At 34.9% G+C, this 21,617-nt stretch overlaps 1 protein-coding gene across 3 annotated transcripts in view; it reads left to right on the top strand.

Annotated features, from left to right (window-relative positions):
- gpc6a (glypican 6a) overlaps positions 1 to 21,617 on the top strand; it is a 263,321-nt gene that overhangs the window by 190,673 nt on the left and 51,031 nt on the right. For 2 of the 3 annotated variants that reach the window (XM_048198034.1, XM_048198036.1), the window contains exons 5-7: positions 10,839 to 10,969; positions 17,865 to 18,008; positions 19,856 to 19,885. In XM_048198034.1, coding sequence (XP_048053991.1) covers positions 10,839 to 10,969; positions 17,865 to 18,008; positions 19,856 to 19,885 — 305 coding nt within the window. The remainder of the gene's footprint in view (positions 1 to 10,838; positions 10,970 to 17,864; positions 18,009 to 19,855; positions 19,886 to 21,617) is intronic. The other variant, XM_048198035.1, reaches the window with a different exon arrangement.

Raw genomic sequence — 21,617 nt, 5'->3', positions numbered from 1 at the left:
AGTCAGAGATTTCTGCAGTGTTTTTCCCCTTTTTGACATATCAAAAGACGCTTATCTGCACTGATCTGCCATCAAGAGCACCAACTGTGCCATTTTGCAATGGCTTGTTTTCTTAGAAACGTTTTTATAAACACTCACACAACAACAGTTTTGAGCACTTTGACGTCACGTCTTCAGCGTTTGAAAGCCATGAATGGAGCAGCTGTGCTTCTTCGCTTCTGCGTTCAGTTAGGAAGCAATTACTTCAATTATACAGTTGCAGCTTTTTCGGCTGATGTTTGGCTCATATTAACTTTGTTGAATATAATCCACTTCCGTCTGTGTCCAAATCAACAAATTAAATCATCTCAGTCTCAGTTTGTGAATCTTTGTTACTTTCAAGTGGGTCATTTTTTTTCAAACGGATCATTTCCGGGACGCAGACTGTTGAGGCTCGTCGCAGCCGAAATTGTTATTTTTCTGTGATATGCGTGTTCATAATAAAGTGGAAAATGATGGCACTACTTGACATGCTTTGTTGATGTAACATCTGATACTAACACATCCAAAAAGCACTCGTGTGGTTCTTCTGTTGCCACGGTGAACGCAAATTCGCTCTTTTTTTCGTGGACTGACAGAGCTTGCCTTGCATGTTTGCCACAGATCCATGACATTGTGATGCAATCACAAATTTAAATGCAAATGAGCTGTTGCTCAGGAGAGGGCGTAGTTTCAAGAACTCATGCTCCGGCATACAGGCAACAACAAAACAGGACAATCTCATGCACCAAAAATGTCAGAAAGGAAGATGTGCAATTTTTAACTAGGAAACTCTTGTTTAAGATAATTCTGATAGCAGGTGAGGGCAGCATCACAAGAAGACAAGACTTTACCTACTTTCTTCAGGACATTTCGGGACATAGGTCCCCTTTTAGATGTTATTTAAATGCTTAGTTTTATGACCAAAGCTCTGTAGTTTTAAAACAATGCAATGCAATACAAGGTTTGAGAGATACACATATACATTTCCCTCAAAAGCCCGATGGATCATTTGATACTCGCATTTGAATTTAATTTTTATAAAGAATAATGTATGGGCATTTGAGTAAACCTAAATTGCTTCAGGCCATCAAATGTTCATCTTGAAATATTTCTATAAATATAAAAGTTATTCTTGCATTTATCTTATAAAAATCAGTAAAGATTTCACAGCAAAAGACATGTGAACCACAGCCTGAAGGCCTTTTACCTGCTAAAAAAGTATAAAGCATCAATCAGACGTCAGAATCAGAATGGGTTTTTCAGCAAAGTTTTGATCATTTCAAATATGATACAGTGGTCTTTATAGGGTTAAATCGGCCTAATCATTTGGTGGTTTTAACAAAATGTAAGAGTTAATCTAATATATTTATTGTAAAATGATCTCTGTCTTTTCCATTATGACTCATAAATCAGAAGTTATTTGCCTTTTTGCCAATTTATTGAAAGTCGTAAACTGACTGTTTCAATTTTGAAAAGTTAACATTTTTCAAGTTATTTGTGTCAACAGAGCAGCTTGACCTTCCCGATTGAGACATTTTGTACAAACGCAGGCAAACCTTTGCACACTGATGTTTCCCAGCAAATGAAAGCCATCAGTTCTGACACCGTGCCGCCGACCCGTCGTTTCTGCGCTATACAGTTCACAGCAGACATACCGAGAGGTTCGCCCCGTGTACTTAACACTTTCTGTCCGTGAAATCCCTTGATAGAGCCTCCCTCGACCTCCATCTCTTATCCTTATTTTTATCTTTACCCTGAACATTTTTATTTTTGCCAGAAGGGGGAAAAATTGTTAGCCTTGATGGTGGTTGACTGCAGTTTATTTTTTTTTCCATCTGTAGTCTCTTTTCAGAAACAGAAATCATAGCTTTTCTCTTTGCTTTTAACTATTATAAAATGTGATGTTAATGGCACAGAAGTTTCAGAATTTGGCAAATTTAATTGATAATATTTAGTAGGCCATTAAAGTGATTACAAGAACAGAGCAAAATCGTAAAATTGCTTCTTTTTTTATTGTACAGTGATTTATTGAACAGTTATTGTCTCTCTCTTTAAATAGATTCAATTATAATTAACATTTTCTTAAGGATAAAAAAAATTATTTCATCTTTAAAAAACATAAGGCAGGTTTTGTATCTAAATCTAATTATACAATTATTTTTCAATTAATTTTCTACTCCAATTCATTTTTGAAATATGATCATTTAAAGTTACTGTCATAACTTGTTTTCATGACATAACTTATTTAAAAATTTATTAAATAATTAAGATGTTACTATAAGGTAAAATAATGAATATATAAGCTAATATAGTGCATTTATTTAAGGAAATGCTCCCTCTAGAGTTCATTTGTCTATTGAACTAACATTTCGCGGACACTAAATGATTTGCCTGAGGTAAATGTAATGCTACGAGAGATATTATTCAAGCTGTTTTATTGATGTTTTTTGAGAGATTACATGTAAACATATGCATAGATCGTCTGTTCTTCTTCTGTGCTTTTTCCTGTTGTGGCGGTTAGCAAACATTGCATTGCGTTGCATTGCCGCACACGCCCCCTACTGGATTGGAGTGTTTGCTGCTCAAGAATCATTTCTGATTTTCAATGTTGAAAACTTTGATTTATATTTTGTTGTGGAAACTGTGACATTTTTTGAAAGAAAGTTTAGAAGAACTGGAAATCTTTTCTAACAAAGTCTTTACTGAACAGTAATATTTGTGTTTGCATTTGTTTGAATGCATTTTGTATGCACACAAATAGATGCTTATTCCACAATTTTTGTAAGTTTGGCATTGGCAACAAAATAAAATGGAGTATATCTAATATATCCCTTGATCATATTTCAAAATAAAATGTACTTTATCATACCTCACCAAATCCAGAGTTGTTTGATCAATCTCTATAAGCTGAACGGCTTCTAGAACAGCACCTGAATGCAATATCTGCTCGACGGCTCTCAGATTGCCACAGCAGCCTCAGACTTCACAGTCCCTAGCCGAGACCTCCACTCTGACCTCCAGCGAGCTCCTGATGGAAATCTAACCAAGCATCACGGGCAATTTGAGTCCTCAGAGTAAACAAACAGAAGTGCTCTTCAAAAGCCGAGGTCCAAACAGAGAGTGGCAGCCGGGCACAGTGAGCAGGTCCATTCACAGAGATGGAAAGAGCCGTGATTAAACTCACTCCTCACAGACCGCACTTCAAGCCTTAAAGGACATACTCGGAGAGGAAGCACTTTTAATAAGTGTTATATTCATGTAGCTTTGTCATTCTGCTTTTGAATTTGAATCAGTTTGGGGGGACTAATGCACAAAAGTAATTAATACGGGTCTTAGCGCTCATATATTCTCTTTAGCTTAAGGGGATGTTGGAGGAAGGAAAGGAGAAAGTCGTTATGGAATTGTGTTTTTTAATTACTGCACAGATACAGGAAGTGAAATTTGAGCCTATGGATCGTAATTGTATGCCACGTTTCAATTTGCATACTTTGCATTAAACTGGAAAGCACATACTTCTGATGCAGCAAGACAGTCTGTATTGAACTAATACATGAACTACCACTGCCTGCTTAAGTCATATAAGGCATTTTTATTTTATTTTATTTTATTTTATTTTATTTTATTTTATTTTATTTTATTTTATTTTATTTTATTTTATTTTATTTTATTTTATTTTATTTTATTTTATTTTATTTTATTTTATTTTATTTTATTTTATTTTTGCTACAGTAAAAATGCTACGGTATTTTATAAAAAAAAATCATTTTATTTAGTTTTGTTTTATTTTATCATTTTATCATATAGTTACATACATTGCCTACAGTATGGAATTTTTTTTTTATTATTATTTTTGATTGTTATTTTTAAATTATTTTATTACAAATTCTTTATTTTATTTAGTTTTATTTGATTATTTTACCATATAGTTACATTCATTGCCTACAAGATGCATTTTTAATTCCTTATTTTATTAAAATACGTATTATTATTATTATTATTATTATCATTTTATCATGTAGTTACATTCATTGCCTACAGCATTTTTTATTGCTATTTTTAATTTATTTTATTGAACATTCTTTATTTTATTTATTTTATTTTTTAATTATTTATTATTATTATTATTATTATTATTATTATTATATTTTATTTTGGTTCATTTAATTATTTTGTCATATAGTTACATTAATTGCCCACAGTATTAATGCATTTTTAATACATTACTTTATTTAAAAAAAATTTACTTTATTTTATTTTATTTTATTTTATTTTATTTTATTTTATTTTATTTTATTTTATTTTATTTTATTTTATTATCATTTTATCATATAGTTGCATTAATTGCCTATATTACTGAAGCATTTTAAATCCTGACTTTATAAAAAAAAAAAAAAAAAAAAAAAATCTATTTTATTTTTGGTTTATTTTATCATATAGTTACATTAATTTCCTACAGTATGGAATCATTCCAACTCAGAGAAAACAAAAACATAATAGGTAATTATAATAAGTAAAATAAGTAAAACATAATAAGTAATAATAAATAAAATAACACATTGTGAGATATAAAGTTGAATTTACATAGTGAAATAGTCACGACTACCTTTTTATTTTTACTCTTGAGTTTAATAGTCTTCCATAATTACCCTCCAATTCATCATTACTTTACTGTTAGGTTAATTTCATTACATTTAATACTGCTGTAACAAATTCTGCCTCACAGTTATTATTAATCAGCTGATAAAGCTGAAAGAGAGCGCAGGGTTGTGGGTAATATTTGCTTAATTAGCACGCACTGATCCACGCTGCAAAAATCCACAGGAAACATTAACATCCAGACATTAACATTTTATTATTTTCAACATGATTTGGAATGCAGTAATTCTAATCTTGCAATGGCATGCACAAATGTATACAGGGTGATTTTTGAGAGCGAGACTTTGAGTAAAAATCTCAAAAATGCACAAAGCAAAATATTATCCTAAAAATTGGCTTTTTTTCTTCTTCTTTGAATTTGAGGTCTGACCCCGACAGTTCTTTGTGGGATTACAGATTTGTGCTGATGTAAATAATCGACCGTTTAGATTTGAGTGTATCTGCGCATTACAGCGACTCTTAGTTTACATCCATTTTCACTTGGCATTACAGATATTTGAGAGCGTTACACGTCCATCACATTACAGGATCAAGTTTCCCCTGAAGCAGCGTTTAGATTTCCAGCTTGCGTTTTCACCTCATTCAAAAATGCCATCGAGTAGATTCTCTCCAGCGAGTCACCACCACGAGACTGACCTACATTATGACCATCCATGTTTTACTTGCTTTCGCCATTACTGTGCCACTGCGTTCGGTTTCCGTGCCCCGTAGTCGCTCGGGCGCCATGAGCTTTCCCACAATGCACCTCTAATTGACAATCAAGCCTTAAATCACTCCTTTGTGTGTGCTTCTCGCCCTCTTTTGTTCGTGAATGAAACACGGTATCCATCGTGCCCTGCTTTATGAGGGGTAGGACCTAATGAAAAGATCAAATACATTTTCTCTCGCCGCTCGCACCGATCAATGCCATCTTCCAGTTTGCTCTAATAGGTTCCATGTGAGCGTAAATTAATAACACAGAGGTTTAATGACACGAATGTGAGATCGGCGAATCATCTGTCTTCACCATCGATTCGTGCCCTGGTCCACTCAAGAGTAATTCGGTCAGCGGTGATGATGTACCACAGCTTCTTGTCCTCGTCCTCATCCTATCGCCTGAAAAAAGTCACCCCTTCGTTCTACAGAAATAGAGTGCGCTAATGAAAACTAGAGCCTTTTTATGAAGCAAAAAGGAAGTCGAGGCAGATAATGAATAATGTAGGCAAGTAAATTTTGGTCACGTCTTTTTCCAAGTGCATAAAATGAACTTTGCAATGTGATATCCGTTCTCACTCAACTGGCTCCATAATTAACAATTCAGCATGAGCTTCTATATATGGCGCTCATTAATAAATTATCATACGCTGTGAAAAGGAATACTTCAGGCTAGGTTTGATTTTATTTCTTCACTGCACTGAGTATATGTAATATTATCATATTGATATGAAGGCACAGCGAGCCGTTATGACTGTACGGCAGGGATCAGTAGCATCTGGCCTCCTGAAATGAGGAGCCAAAGTGACTTTTTTACTCCAGTGTAATTCATTCATTTTGCATTTCTATTTGATGTTTACATAGCTTCTGGGTTAATGCAACCAATACTCTTATATTCTTATATGTTTATAATAACATCTCATTTTTGTTTTTAACCTTTTTTTTTTCTTTTTTTCTTTTTTTTCTTTGACACACCAATAATATAGTAAAATGTGTATTTTATTTATGAAACTACTCAATTAATATGAAATATTTTAATTTGATTAATATTGCATAAAAAAAAAACATTTTATTTGAACCCTTAGTAAGTATTATAATTGTTAGTCACAAAGGTGTCATTCAAGCTTTTTTTTTTTTTTTTTTATTCTTTGTATTTCTATTAACATCTCATGTGTTTTTATTTTTTATTTTTTTATTTTACTACTAACTGTTGTTTGGCTGTTACTTAATAAATATTTTATATATAATATTTATAAAATATTAATGAAATTATTGAAATATTTAGTAAATTAATTAATAGTAAATAATTTCATTATCATTTCAAATCATTAAATAAAATATATAGTTTAGTTATAATTTATTTTTGTTTAGCTATATTAATTAAATAATTTTGTAAATATTTCAATAATTTCACAAATATTTTATTAAACATATTAATTAAATAATTTAGAAATATTATATAATATATTTTATATATTATATAATACATTCATAAATATAAATGATATTTATAAATTATTTATTACATTTATTTAAATATTTATGGAAAATATTTAATATTAAACAATTACATTTAATTAATATAAAATAAAACAATTTTATTTGCATCACCACACTGTAAACGTGAAAAAGTTGGGTTACCTCAAAAAAATTGATGTAATCAGTTACATCAATTTTTTTGGAGTTATGATGTTCCCAATTTTAAGTTGGCAAAACTATCAAGTTTTGAGTTTGTAGTACTCATGCACGTTAATTTCTCCTAACTTGATGTACTGAGTTAGCTAACTTATACATTTTGATAGCAATTAACATAAAAAATTTAGTTAATTAACTTTTTATTTTGAGTTCTTGCAAATCATAAGAGTTATTTACTTAAAGGGGTCATGAACTGCATTGTTTTAATGTTTTATAATGTTGCCTGGGGTGCACTTATAATGTTAGCACGCTTTTTACATCCAAAATTGTCATAATTTATAAATAAAAGGCATTTTTCCTACACTGATTTTAGCCCTCTGGTTTGAACGCACTGTTTTAAGGGGCGTGTCTGCTGTGAGACTTCAGTGTAAACGCCCACTGCTGTGATTGGCTGACATCTTTCCATTTGAAATAGCCCAGTATTACTCTCTCTTTTAGCGTATTTTTACTATTACAGCTCTCAAGGTTAACTAATCGTGAAAAGTGTTTAGATCTATGGCATTATATTTAGATAGTGGCATGAAAGGTTGCAGAGATGAACACTGTGTATCCGATCACATATGTTGAGCACATGAAAGAAGTGATCACGTCATTGAAACTCAATTTCTGTACACTAACAAATGCTTTCATCCTCACTAACAGTGCAAACGCGATATAACTAAGAGATTCGTTGAATAAAACGGGAGTTTTGCGCGTCAGCCACGATAAACTCGAGCTGTTTGATTGACAGCTTCAGCGCACGCTGCTCCAACGATTGCAAAGGGAGCTTTCTTTGATCGCTTTCTTTATATAATTTAATCACCGTTAAATAACAGATTATTAAGAGAAACAACGCAAGTTGATGTTTAGTCACGGGTTTGATTTACTGACACACAGACAAAGACATCTGACAGTACATGAATTAGATCAGGCATCAGAATTAACAGTTACTTACATGTTGTCGCATTACTGTCGAGTCCAGGAACTGCACAATATGTTGTAATTTTGGATCCGGTTTAGCACCACGTAGGCCTATGTTACTTAGACTACCTATTCTATTGCATGTCATGCGTGAATCGGTGGGAGGGGCTAAACAGGCAGTGATGAAGTAGGCGTTGATCTTCTTCTGCAGAGGCGGTGCTTGCTGCCCTTTGACGTCATAGATCCCCACTTCGTCGTTTGCTGGTGTCAATTAAAAAAACTTTTATTGGACTAACAAGGATGTTTTCAGCTCTAAAACTTACAGGATATTCTTAAAGTATGGTGACCTCTTATATGTCAAAAGCTCAAGGAAAATTTGATTTCTCAGTTCATCACCCCTTTAAGTCATGTGCGGTGCTCTGTGCTGAAAAAAAAAAAAAATAAATGCATAAAAACTTGTGAAATTGGATCCAGAGATTGGTTGCTTAGTGAAGTGAATTGCTTTTTAGTTGCTTTTGGAAAAATTAGAGCTGTAATGCAAAACTGCCCTTTTCAGCTCAGTTTTACTGTGAAATTCTTTACAAATCCTCTGTTTCAAAACCTAGTTTCCTAGCTACATTTGATTAGTTAATTTCTGTGTTTTTATCTGCTTAAATAGTTTTAGACTGGACTGCAATGAGATTGCATTATATTTATAAATGACATCCGTTCATGCAGTGACTCAACACTCAGACTTCACAAGCCAGAAAAAGCTTGTTTACAAATTTCTGAAGCCAGCATAACCTTCAAAAGTGACATTGTAATGTCTAATTTTTCCACTGTTGTACTTGTTTTGTCATTTTTATTGTTGTCTGATGGATGATTGAGCTGTCATAATTTTAAGATGAATCAATTTGTTTTTTGGTAGCACTTTATTTTACAGTCCTGTTCCCCATGTACATGCTATGTATTTATTATAGTAATTACTGGGTAATAACTAGGTAATAACCCTGAAACTACCCCTAAACCTAACCTAAACCCCTAAACTGTAGTTACCTTATATTACCAAGTACTTTCTTAGCTAAGTAGACCACAAGTACACATAAGTGCACTTACTGTAAAATGCAGTGCAACCTGTTTTTTTTTTTTTAGAGTGGATTTAATAAGGCATTTTTTGAACTCGACCCTTACCAAGCAGTACAGTGATGATTGTGATAATACCATGGTACTTTTATTTTTTTATTTTTATGAGAGCTCAATACTTCAAAGACTGTCACCTATAATGTTTGTACCATGATATTTTGGATATTACAGTTCTAGTACTGTATTTTGGATACTTCAGATTGAATACTGTAGTACTACTGTGGTATTTTGGACATGCACAATGATAGTACCATGGTATTTTTTTTCATAAAATACCATGGAGTGTCATGGGTAGCACTTTATTTTATAGTCATGTTCCCTATGTACATATATGTACTTATTATAGTAATTGCAATAACTGGGTAATAACCCTGAACCTACCCCTAAACCTAATGTAGTTACCTTAAATTTCCTGTACTTTCTTAGGTAAGTACACTGTAAGTACATGTAAGTGCACGTACTATAAAATGCAGTTCAGCCGTGTTATGAATATATTATGGAACATGAATTTCAGTACCATGTTATATTAAAACTATATATATAAATAACTATAATATTACTATCTGGTACTTTCACTCTGACCGCTACTTTTTCAAGGGATACAGTTAAACATAGTATAATCACAGTAAAATGCCCCAAAACACAGTATTGTTATGCAGTACATGTTTTAAAAAGCATGATAATACTTTTTGGTCATTATACCGTGTATACCAACATAAGTATACCATGTATACCAACTTATACATTTTTTGTTTAAGTTGGTATACATGGTGCCATCATGACAGACACGCACACACACACACACACACACACACACACACACACACACACACACACACACACACACACACACACACACACAAAATACACATTTCAAACAACCAGCTGAGACAAATCAAGACAGTTTAATTATAGCACACAATCAGTTTCTTTGGCATCTTCCCATTTTCCAGGGTGATTTTGAGGGAAATGTACACATTACTGCCCTGCCAGTGTTACTTATTCTTAACAAACTGTCTTTCACAGCGAGAAACACATAATGACTCTCCGTTTGTTTAGCTGCAAGGGACATTATAGAGAAACAATACGTCTCAAGATTTCAAAATATGAGCACAAGGGAAAAACCTCAAGGGTAAAATCAATTCACTGACACTAATTGAATCAATACATTACTTGTTTTTATGCCCTTGTGACAGTCGTATATACAACTCAGTGGGGTTGATCAGGAAAACGGAAAGTTTAATGTGTATTGAGCCGTGCGTTTTCTAAGGGTCTGTTGAGCCTCATATTTACCATGAGTCCATCTGTTGGACACTTCATCTGGTTTACTGGCATGCTTGTGCATATTAATTAGATTACTTTGAGGATAATAAATGTTAATTGTCATCTGTTGAGCTCACATTTTGAGAATAAAGCTTTTTAAGTTGCATAATCTGCTTGATTGCATAACAGACATTATTTAAAGTCAACATGAAATCAAAATTGACTTTTCTAGATCTACAATCAATGCATGTTATACCAAAGGGGAAAAAAAATTAGTTGTTTTAGACTCAGAATGGTCAAATTATGGGAATAAAATTGCTTCTAAATTGGTCAGTAAGATTCTACATATTGAATTTTTGACTGCACAAACATCAGAATCTATTTTTCTCTGGATCTAGATGGGCGAGAGGGGTCATTGCACCACTGCCTGTGTCTTGTGGGTCTCAGATCTTGTATGTGAACGTGTTTTTTGTCCCGTGTTGTGACAGATGCCATGCTGCTGGTGGCTGACAGACTGGAAGGGCCCTTTGACATTGAGGCCGTCATGGAGCCGATAGATATAAAGATTTCAGAGGCCATCATGACCATGCAGGACAATAGCATGCAAGTTTCATCCAAGGTATGTCACCCCCACATCTCCCCCCCCCCCCCCCCCCCCCCACCCCACACACACAAACCGCAGAAACACACATACACGTATGGCATTAATGCAAGGACATGTGCACACTCACACAAATATCAAGAACCGAAGCTTCTCAAGCTGCAACAATTCCATGTGTCTCTTCCATACCAGAAGAAAATCAAGAAGGAAATACTTTCTTAATTTTTTAGTTGTCTAGTGAAACAAATAAGTGAAAGTCTTCTGACGTTTGTTATTTAGGTCCATGACAAATAAGGATTTGCAGGAAGAGGATTTTCAACAGGAGAAATCGCTGACATTTTGAAGCATTTTTTGAGTGAATGTTACATTTTTTTTTTTTTTTTTCTGAAAATTTGACCATCAAGTAATATATACAATGTATAGACAGTACTGTGCAAAAATCTTGGGCACATTAGTATTTTTTACCAAAAAAAGCCAGTTATTTATATCTTTTGCTGTAGTGTGTCAGTAGGAAATATCAGTTTACATTTCCAAACATTCATTTGGCCATTAATTGTAATAATCCAGTGAGATTTTTGAATACACAAGGAGTCTGACAACAGCCGGTGCTCCACACTGAGATCTGAGCTCACCATCATCAAATCCGTCTGTGATTACATGAAGAAACAGGAAAAAAAAAAACTGAGACAGACTAAATCCAGAAAAACGACGCTTGAAGAAACCTGTACCTTCAAAGCTACAGTATTGTGAAAAGTTTTAGGCACTTGTGTAAAAATGTTGTGAAGTGAGGATGCTTTCAAAAACAATGTCATAGATTTTATGTATCAATTAAAGGGTTAGTTCACCCAAAAATGAAAATTATGTCATTAATGACTCACCCTCATGTCATTCCAAACCCGTAAGACGTAAGAAGTTTAAGATATTTTAGATTTAGTCTGAGAGCTTTCTGTCCCTCCATTGAAAATGTATGTACGGTATACTGTCCATGTCCAGAAAGGTAATAAAAACATCATCAAAGTAGTCCATGTGACATCAGTGGGTTAGTTAGAATTTGTTGAATCATCGAAAATACATTTTGGTCCAAAAATAACAAAAACTACGACTTTATTCAGCATTGTATTCTCTTCTGGAATCCTTTCCATTGAATTGATTCCATTGAACTGATTCCATTGAATCCTTTCATCTGTCGGCGTTGGTAATGCACTTTTACGTCGCCGTGGTTGTTTTTGGTGATTAGGACATCCGCAACATTTTGAAGCATCGAAAATACATTTTGGTCCAAAAATAACAAAAACTACGACTTTATTCAGCATTGTATTCTCTTCCGGGTCTGTTGTCAATCCGCGTTCACGACTCCGCTGCTGCTGCTGCTTCTTCTTTCTTGTTTTACGGCAGTTGGCATCCAGCTTATTGGTGCATTACCGCCCCCTTCTGCTCCGGAGTGTGGTTCACGACGTTCGCTGACGTGTTATCTGGTGCGCCCGAGCTTTGTATACAGTCTGAGGGAGACACACGCTGTATTCAAGCTATTCTACATTGTTTGTATTTTGGTATTGCTAGGTTTTTTAAAATGGTGCGTAAGTGTGCATGTCGCGGATGTCCTAATCGCCAAAAACAACCACGGCGACATAAAAGTGCATTACCAACACCGACAGATTAAAAGATTCAATGGAATCAGTTCAATGGAAAGGATTCCAGAAGAGAAGACAATGCTGAATAAAGTCGTAGTTTTTGTTATTTTTGGACCAAAATGTATTTTTGATGCTTCAACAAATTCTAACTAACCCACTGACGTCACATGGACTACTTTGATGATGTTTTTATTACCTTTCTGGACATGGACAGTCTACCGTACATGCATTTTCAATCAAGGGACAGAAAGCTCTAGGACTAAATCTAAAATATCTTAAACTGTGTTCCAAAGATGACCGGAGGTCTTACGGGTTTGGAACGACATGAGGGTGAGTCATTAATGACATAATTTTCATTTTTGGGTGAACTAACCCTTTAACTTCTATTAACTAAATCAAATAAATATTTGGTGTGACCACCCTTTGCATTTAAAGGCCGGAACACACCGAGCTGATGCTGTCGAACTAATGGCGACGAAAGCAGACTGAGGGGTTGGCTCACGTCGGCAGCGTCTAGGTCCAAAGTTGCCGAGTACTTCAGCCGACGGTGCGGAACACACTGAGAAAACTTAGTCGGCCGACGAACAAAAACTGCCCAACGGCCGACCGTTGTCTTGGTGTGTTCCGAGCTTTTGTCCAGGTACACTTGCACATAGTTTTTCAGGTAGCTTTGAAAGTAGGTTTCTTCAGGTGTCTTGGAGATGCTGCTGCAGTTCTTCTGGGTTTAGTCTCAGTTTTTTTATGTTTTTTTGTGTAATTCCAGATCCCAGACTCCATGATGGTGGGATCAGATCTCTGTGTAGATCATACCAGCTGTTGTCTGACTGGATTATTACAATAATGGAAAAAGGAATGTTTGGAAATGTAAACTGATATTTCCCACTGACACACTACAGCAAAATATAGAAATTTGGTGAAAATACTAATGTGCTTTTGCACAGTATTTTTTTATAGACATTTGGTAATAATGTTGATGAAATATGCATGTTGCCCATAAAACATGTAGTAAGCCACACCACAGGTACCAAAGCTTTCAAGAACAGCTTTCATATTCAGGGAAATTAGTCGTGTATCCCTGATGGACTTCCACACTGAGGGCAGTACACAAAATAAAATGTGGCTTTATCCACAAATACCAGTGTGGATGAATGAAAAAAAAAAAAAAAAAAAAAATGAGCAAGAAAAAAATACAGCCGTCATGTTGTCCTTTGAGTGCTGTGGTCCGCTGTTACATTAAAAGCTTCTAGAAAGCAGGACCTGATTGAAAATGCACAGCGGCCATGAAAATCAGTGTGTACATGTCAGCCAGAGACTTTGAATGATAATCATAGTGACAGATCGTCCGACATCAGAGCGCAGACAACATCCTACCATAAGAGCCAGCGGTGGCATTAAAATGTTCCATCACTGTCAGCTCACCCACAATTCATGGCATCTACGAGACGTTAGCATGCATGCGAATGCAAAGCATATGTTATTTCTCTCATGCCACACATTTTTGAAGTGTTTGCCTTTGATTCGATGGAATGCAATTCAAAATCTTAACGGTCAGTATACTTGGAATAATAATGGATTTTTCAGCATTTAATTCATTTGTTGTTTACTCTGCTAGTGTTGACATGCATGGCAATTTAGGCACTTAGATATAGGATACTTTGTGAATGGTGTTTTGTAGAGGTATTATGGATTTGACCGGACCGACACTATCGAATGATATCAAAACTTGAACTGAATTGAGCTGAATACCGACACTATTGTCTTCTGTAGAGCTGCTTTACAGCTGAATTGAATTGATCATCACCCCTGTTATTGAACCAACATGTCCCCCAACCTATACGCCCATATAGGTCGTTTGTCTCTTACCTGAAATAGGAACCATAGGAACGTTTACTAAAGTTCCCCTATTGACAACAGGACACTTTCATTTTAATGCATTGTACCCTTTTATCTGCATCATATTTTGGGTTTTGCGTAGCTCAGTTGGCAGAGCATTCCAATATACAACAATATGCAATCATGTGATGCGATTGTGGGTTCGATCCCAGGGAACGCATGTGCTCATATAGTGTATATGCACTATAAATCACTAAGGGTAGGTTTAGGGTTGGGGTAGGTGTAGTCATTTTGATTGATAACAACGGTTATACGTCATTTCATGAAGACAGACGTAACACGGCACTGTCATTATTTTTATGCCAGCTAGAGGGCGCATGACTTTAATAAGGTGCTTGAAAAAATGACCTATAGGGTCGTTTTTTTGTAGGAGGACAGTCTCTATTGAACTAAACTGAATCAACATTAAACTAGATTGAGCTGCGTATTGACACTATTGTCTTCTGTAGCTGCTTTACAGCTGAAATTTGTTTCATACCTGATTAATTTGGTAACATTAACAATGCTTTGAAACAATCATTGTAGTATAAAATGCTCTGAATAAATATGATTTTACTTGTGTTGGCAACCGCAATATGATGAACAATTCATTTTGAATAAATATTTTAATTTATTGATAATATGAATCAGAAAGTTTTTTTGAAAAACTGTGTGCAGCCACTTTGAGTTCTCTTTCAGTTGAGCTGAAAGAGAAAACGAACAGTAGAAGAAGACAGTTAATTCTGATGTCCACTATAGTGCCTCTTGTGGCAAAATTGAGAATGCAACATGTTAAAATGCAACCATGCACAAAAACTGGTACACTTGATAAGTGCAGAATACTCAAAACATTTGAGGAGAATTATTACCTCAAAACTTTAAGTAAATTAATAAGAAACTTAAGTAAATTATTTTTTTAAAGTTAGTAGAACTTATTTTTTTTGTGACAAGTGTTTAGTGGGGGGTAATTGAGAATGAATGGGGGAAAGCCACGTAAGTGTGTCCCATCGGGTAATCAAAAGTTCTACATACACTTGCAGTCTTCACGCCTACTTGAACACTTGAGCCAAATACAGAAAATATGTCATATAAGTAGGCAAATGGTGCGTGGTGAAATTAAAGGTACATCTTTGTGTCTGTGAGTGAGTGATCAGTGTGTACAAGCTTGATGACTGCTGAAAATAAATTGACTATTAAAAAAAAAGCTGAATATTAGTTAATAATAATATAAATAATAGTTTAAATTGTTACTGCCTTTAGTTATTGTTTTGGAATAAATGTAAAAATGAGTAAAAACACTAACTTGATGAAATTTATACTTGGTTTTAACCCATTTGTGCCCAAATTTTTCTGAATGGTTTCATGCATATAGTCCTGTTAATAGTGTCCTATGTGAACATGTTCTGCATTTATTTTCCCCAGGTTTTTTTTCTTTTTTTTTTTTTCTTAAAAAACATGTTTGAATGTGCGGCAACTATAGTTGCCGGTGGGCAAATATGTTGTATGCACCTCTCAATGTAAAATTTGAATAGGAGGAGAACATTTATGCATCTAACTCAAATTAGCTGCTTTCAACAGATCAACAGATCAATCAAAGTTGAAGAACATTCGATGCGAACACAAAAAAGTTGCATCTAGCTTATAATCTCTTGAATATGAAAACAAAACAAACAACAAATCCTTTTGTTTTAAAGTGGTGGAACATAGTGGAGAACAAAGTGCAACCATTAAGTTGCTCCAACAGAGCATTGTGAATCAAAATGTTAAATTACATTGTTCATTAGAAAAAATTACATCTATATGTGGCCCTGGACCACAAACCCTGCCATAATTCACATGGGTATATTTGTAGCTATAGCCAACAATAAATTGTTTTGGTCAAAATTATTGATTTTTTTTATTTAATGCCAGAAATCATTAGGATATTAAGTAAAGATCATGTTCCATGAAGATATTTTGTAAATTTTATACCATAAATATAAAACAAATTCTTTTTGTGAGTGGATATACATTGTTAAGGACTTCATTTGGTCAACTTTAAGGTGATTTTCTCAATATTTGAATTTTTTTGCACCTTCAGATTCCAGATTTTCAAATAGTTGTATCTCGGCCAAATGTCCTATCCTAACAAACCATACATCAATGGAAAGCTTATATATATTCAGCTTTCAGATGATGTATAAATCTTCATTTAATAAAATTGACCCTTATGACTGGTTTTGTAGTCCAGGGTCACATATAACAAACAAACTAAAAATAAAAAAATAAATGAATTAACAAATAACAATATATAATATATAACAATATAAAATATTATGAAAGCAAAAGGCACTAAACAAGACCAATAACCTTGATTTATTGACCCATTAAACACAGTATACCCCATTTCCCCATGATATATGTACTTACAAGTCATTTGCCCACCGGCAACTATAGTTGCCGCTCGTACTTTTGACTAAGTATACAAAAAACTATAGATCTCGTGTAAGATTTGTTTTGTTTGGATGATTCTAGAGACCCTCATGATTACGTAGATATATATATGTCAACAAAAAAAAATCTTAATATTAACATGAAAATTACTTTTCTTTGGGAGGGTTTGCCTTCACTATGCTTCCTGGAAGTAGGGGTTGGAAATTGACAGCCTCATGTCACAGGAAGGAAGTGAATACCTTTTTTTTGTTCTTGAAATCCTTTATTTGGATGTTTTCTTGCATGTCATTGAGATATAAAACATGGAAAACAACTAGAAAAATACTTACAAAATAAAAATGACAACCATACACTGCGGCAACTATAGTTGCCGGTGGGCTAAAATGGGTTAATAAATAGAACATTACATAGTGTAAAAATAACAAAATAGAATTGTATTTGGTCTCTCTTTTTATGTAATGTTAACTTAAAATCACGTAACAGGGACATAAATGAGGACTTTGCCTCCTCAATTGAAAACACCACCGCACACCACTGACTTGCATGTATATAATCAAACAACATACAGTATATGTGGTCTTAAAAGTCTCAATCTACTCAATCAGTGGTATTCATATACTTGCATAGAGTATGTTTCATGCTTTAGGCATCCTGTCAAATCAGGATATGGTGTTTAAAAAATGTGTCTCAAAATGTGCACACTGAGCAAATGAACTTAATCTTTTATGTAGATGTTTTTATCCAAAGCGCCATACACAGCTTTCATTGTTTACGCTATCATTTGTTCATGCATTCCCTGGGAATTGAACCCATGCCATACTGTACTGTTCGAGCTCGATTAAACAATTTAGTGCAAAATATCTCAATCTCCTTCAAGAATGCTCCAAGACACCATACAGCCTCTCATTGCACTTCACTTTCAGCTGTTTTTATACCCTAACCACACAGGCTGATGCATTCCCACTTGGTAATTATAGGTATTTCAAGGATGCGGTCATCCCAAACAAGCTGGAATCGGCCGATCTGCCCGCGGGATCTCGGATGTGTTCAACAGTCGCTTCAGACCTTACAGCCCAGAAGAGAGGCCCACCACGGCAGCCGGCACCAGCCTGGACAGACTGGTGAGTGGGTGGCAGGGAGGGCAGAACGGGGCAGTGTGGGAAGGTGTGGGTGGGCAATGATGACCTTAGGAGTTCAGACCCAGGATATTGCCTTGGGAAAAGCTTTAGTGGCAGTGCAAATATGTGAAAATATAATTTCTTGGTCACACTTTAGTTTGGGGAACATTCACTATTAACTATGAAATTTGCCTCAATAAACTTCTAATTTACAGCTTATTAATAGTTGTTGTAGTTGTTAAGTTTAGGTATGTGGTAGGATTAAGGGATGTAGAATATGGTCATGCAGAATATGTGCTTTATAAGCACTAATCAACAGCCAATATGCTAGTAATATGCAAGCTAAGTAATAAGCAACTAGTTAATAGTGAGAATTTGTCCCCAAACTAAAGTTATCAATTTCTTAAAGGTGAAGTATGTAGTTTTTGCGACACTAGTGGCACCTAGCGAAATTACAAAAAATAAAGCATATTTTTAAAGAACCTTGCAAATGACCCTTTTGCGCATCGCGCCTTCCCCAACTCAAACATTACAAATACAGCTCTTACAGATGCTTGTGCAGGTCTCAACAGATAAAAGTAGGTTACTTTCAATAAAAGGAACACTTTTAGCTGTGTTGCTATGTGTCACGAGTTAGCAACTGAGTATCCTAACACTGTCGAGAGCAAATGCAAGCATCCCCCTTATAATAAACCCATCCAGCGTATCAGTGCCACAACTGTTTGAGGATGAGTAAACATTATAAACTGGTCTTTCTAAATGGGTGCATGATGATGCTGTGTGTTGTTGATGCATCCATTGTAGTGCGTAGCATCGCAATGTCCCATTCGCTTTGATGTGTTCATGATCTTTTTAAACTTTGAAGGTCTGAATGCAGTGAATTTTGGCTTGCTGAATGTCTTTTCCCATGTAACGCATCAGTCTTGGTCCCACAGTGGTTAAACACCCTCTGGCTCTGCCTGCTACTGTAGCCACGCCCTCAACTCTCGCTATAGGCTGAGCTGGAATGTGATTGACAGATCTGAGCGGACTCCTCTCAATGTTTAGATGGTGTCTGGGAGACTCAATGTTCACACTGTTGGGGGAGATAAACCCATGAATGGCATATTAATAGTAGTCAATGAACAATAAATTAAGTTTAGAGAATTTTTTTTTTTTTTTTACCATAACAAATCCTACATACTTCACCTTTAAGGGTTAAATCATGTAGGTTTAATAAAGTTTGATAAAGTTTATCTGTATTATTATTATTTTATTGTTATTTCCCCCTCTTTTTAGGCTTATGATGAAGTAGTGTCTTGTAGAAGTGTTGAAGAAGTGTTACTCTACTGGAATGAAGTCTTCTGACTCATAATACTTAACAAGAATAGATGAAAATGTGAATTGGACTTAAAAGTAGAACAAGATTGCATTTGTGCATAATCTTATTTTAGCCTTCGGCTAACTGTGAGAATTCATTTAAAATGACTTTCTATCCAATATGAGCAAGTGTTTTTTTTTCTCTCCACTCGGTTGTGCATTGGATGAGTTTAAAGTTAACCCTCAAATATATAATGGAGAGATGTGACAGTTAAATAAATGTTGAGTTAGAGAGAAGTGTTTGCTTGTAAAGGGGATGTACTTCGTTGTTTTTTTTTTTTTTCGTTTTTTTTTTTTTCTTTCTTTCAGAGACCGAGGGGAATGGGATGGAATATCCCAGCAATGCCATTCATCAAATGTAATCGTGCATATTGCTTTTCTGTCTAATGCATATTTATCATGTGTTTGCCCATGGTATGCTTTCTCTCTTTGTCATCTCCACTTTCAATGAAATCCCTTTTTTCCCTCTGTTTTTTGCTTTCGCATCCCAGAGGATTGTCTGGAGGACGATGCAACACAGCGTAAGCCGTCCAACCCTCCTCTCACTTTACCTCCGTCATTTGTCTTGTGGCTTCCAGCCTTCTCTCCATCTTTCCCCCTCTCCTTCATCTGCTGGTGTACTTAAATTATTTTCTGAGTAGCAATGCACTGTATATCCATGCTGGCGATATTTAATGAAGTTGTTGACATGGACTAAAGTGGATCATCCTCTCATTAAACGGTATTCACTCTTTTTCATGCAGTTAATGTATGGAGACTGAAGTTTTCAAGCTTCAAAAAAAGACATAAAAGCAGTATAATATATGAGGGTATATATATGAGGGTGAGTAAATGATGACAGAATGATGACATTCCTGAAAAGCTAACAGTTGAATTTGTTAAGGATGTGCATTTAGTTCAAAAGTTTGGGGTCAATAACTTTTTTTTTTGTGTGTGTGTGTGTGTGTTTTTGTAAAATAAATTAATACTTTCATTAAGTGAAAATGCATTGTATTAATCAAAAGTGACAGTACAGAAATGTGTAATGTTACAAAAGATTTGTTTCAAATAAATGCTGTTCTTTTGAACTTTCTATTAATCAAAGTATCCTGAAAAAAAAAAAAGTATCCTGGTTTCCACAAAAATACGAAGCAGCACAACTTTTTTTCAACATTAATAATAATCAGAAATGTTTCTTGAGCAGCAAATCATCATATTAGAATGATATATTCAAATAGAAAGCAGACATTTTAAAGTGTAACAATACTTCACAATATTACTGTTTTTACTGCCTTGGTGAGCATAAGAGAGCATAAGAGATAAAAAAAAAAAAAAAAAAATACAAATCTCACTGACCCCAAACTTTTGAAAGGCAGTGTTCTCTCTCTCTCTCTCTCTCTCTCTCTCTCTCTCTCTCTCTCTCTCTCTCTCTCTCTCACTCACACACACACACACACACACACACACACACACACACACACACACACACACACACACACGCACACTGTGTGTGTGTATGTCTGGTATAAATATCTTAAGTAGTGCTTAAGCTCAGGTTGCTCCATAGGGATTGTTCCTGTAGTAAATGTCTGATCAGTAGCTTGCTTGGAAAAGGGATTTGCTAAATGACAAATAGCCTCATATATCTTAAGGCAAAAAAAAAGAAATGGTACAGGTAGCTACAATTGTCCTTACAGAAGTGAAGGCTTGAAAAAGAATCTTTGTGCTGTTCTCGGCCAGCGTTACTCATAACACAGAGGATGTGGAGTGGCAGCAAATTACTGTGGCTGCCAACGCAGCTAATTCAACACCGTACAGTTACTGAGACGAACAGAGCACTCTGAACGTAATACTGCAGTATTCGGATTTAGGCTTTGGGCATTAGAGAACATTATTAAAGAACACTCTGGAAGAATGTTTGTTAAAAACATTGAGAGAATGTTGCCAGAATGGTCCGAGAATGTTCCCTGTTAGCTGGAATGAAAGCCATGACAGACTCAACTTTTTTTGTGAGGCAGTACATAATTTGCATCTGCTTAATTTAGACATTGGAATCAACCTGTCATGTTGCTGTTGACCCGTATGTGGCAGTATTTGTCGTTTTGTTTTGCTCCGATGGCAGTTTCTGACTGTATGGTGGTCTACCTCTGAATGTGTACCAACTGAATTTGTGAGTGCTGAATGAATGAAATATTACAAAAGGTCACCCAAGTAGACTGCAGTTGAAATGACTTGACAGAAGCCTATGAATGAGTTGAGAATGCTGTCGAGTAG

The sequence above is a fragment of the Megalobrama amblycephala genome, linkage group LG7, assembly GCF_018812025.1.
Source record: "Megalobrama amblycephala isolate DHTTF-2021 linkage group LG7, ASM1881202v1, whole genome shotgun sequence".
NCBI lineage: Eukaryota > Metazoa > Chordata > Actinopteri > Cypriniformes > Xenocyprididae > Megalobrama > Megalobrama amblycephala.
This window is presented reverse-complemented; position numbering and strand designations above follow the sequence as displayed.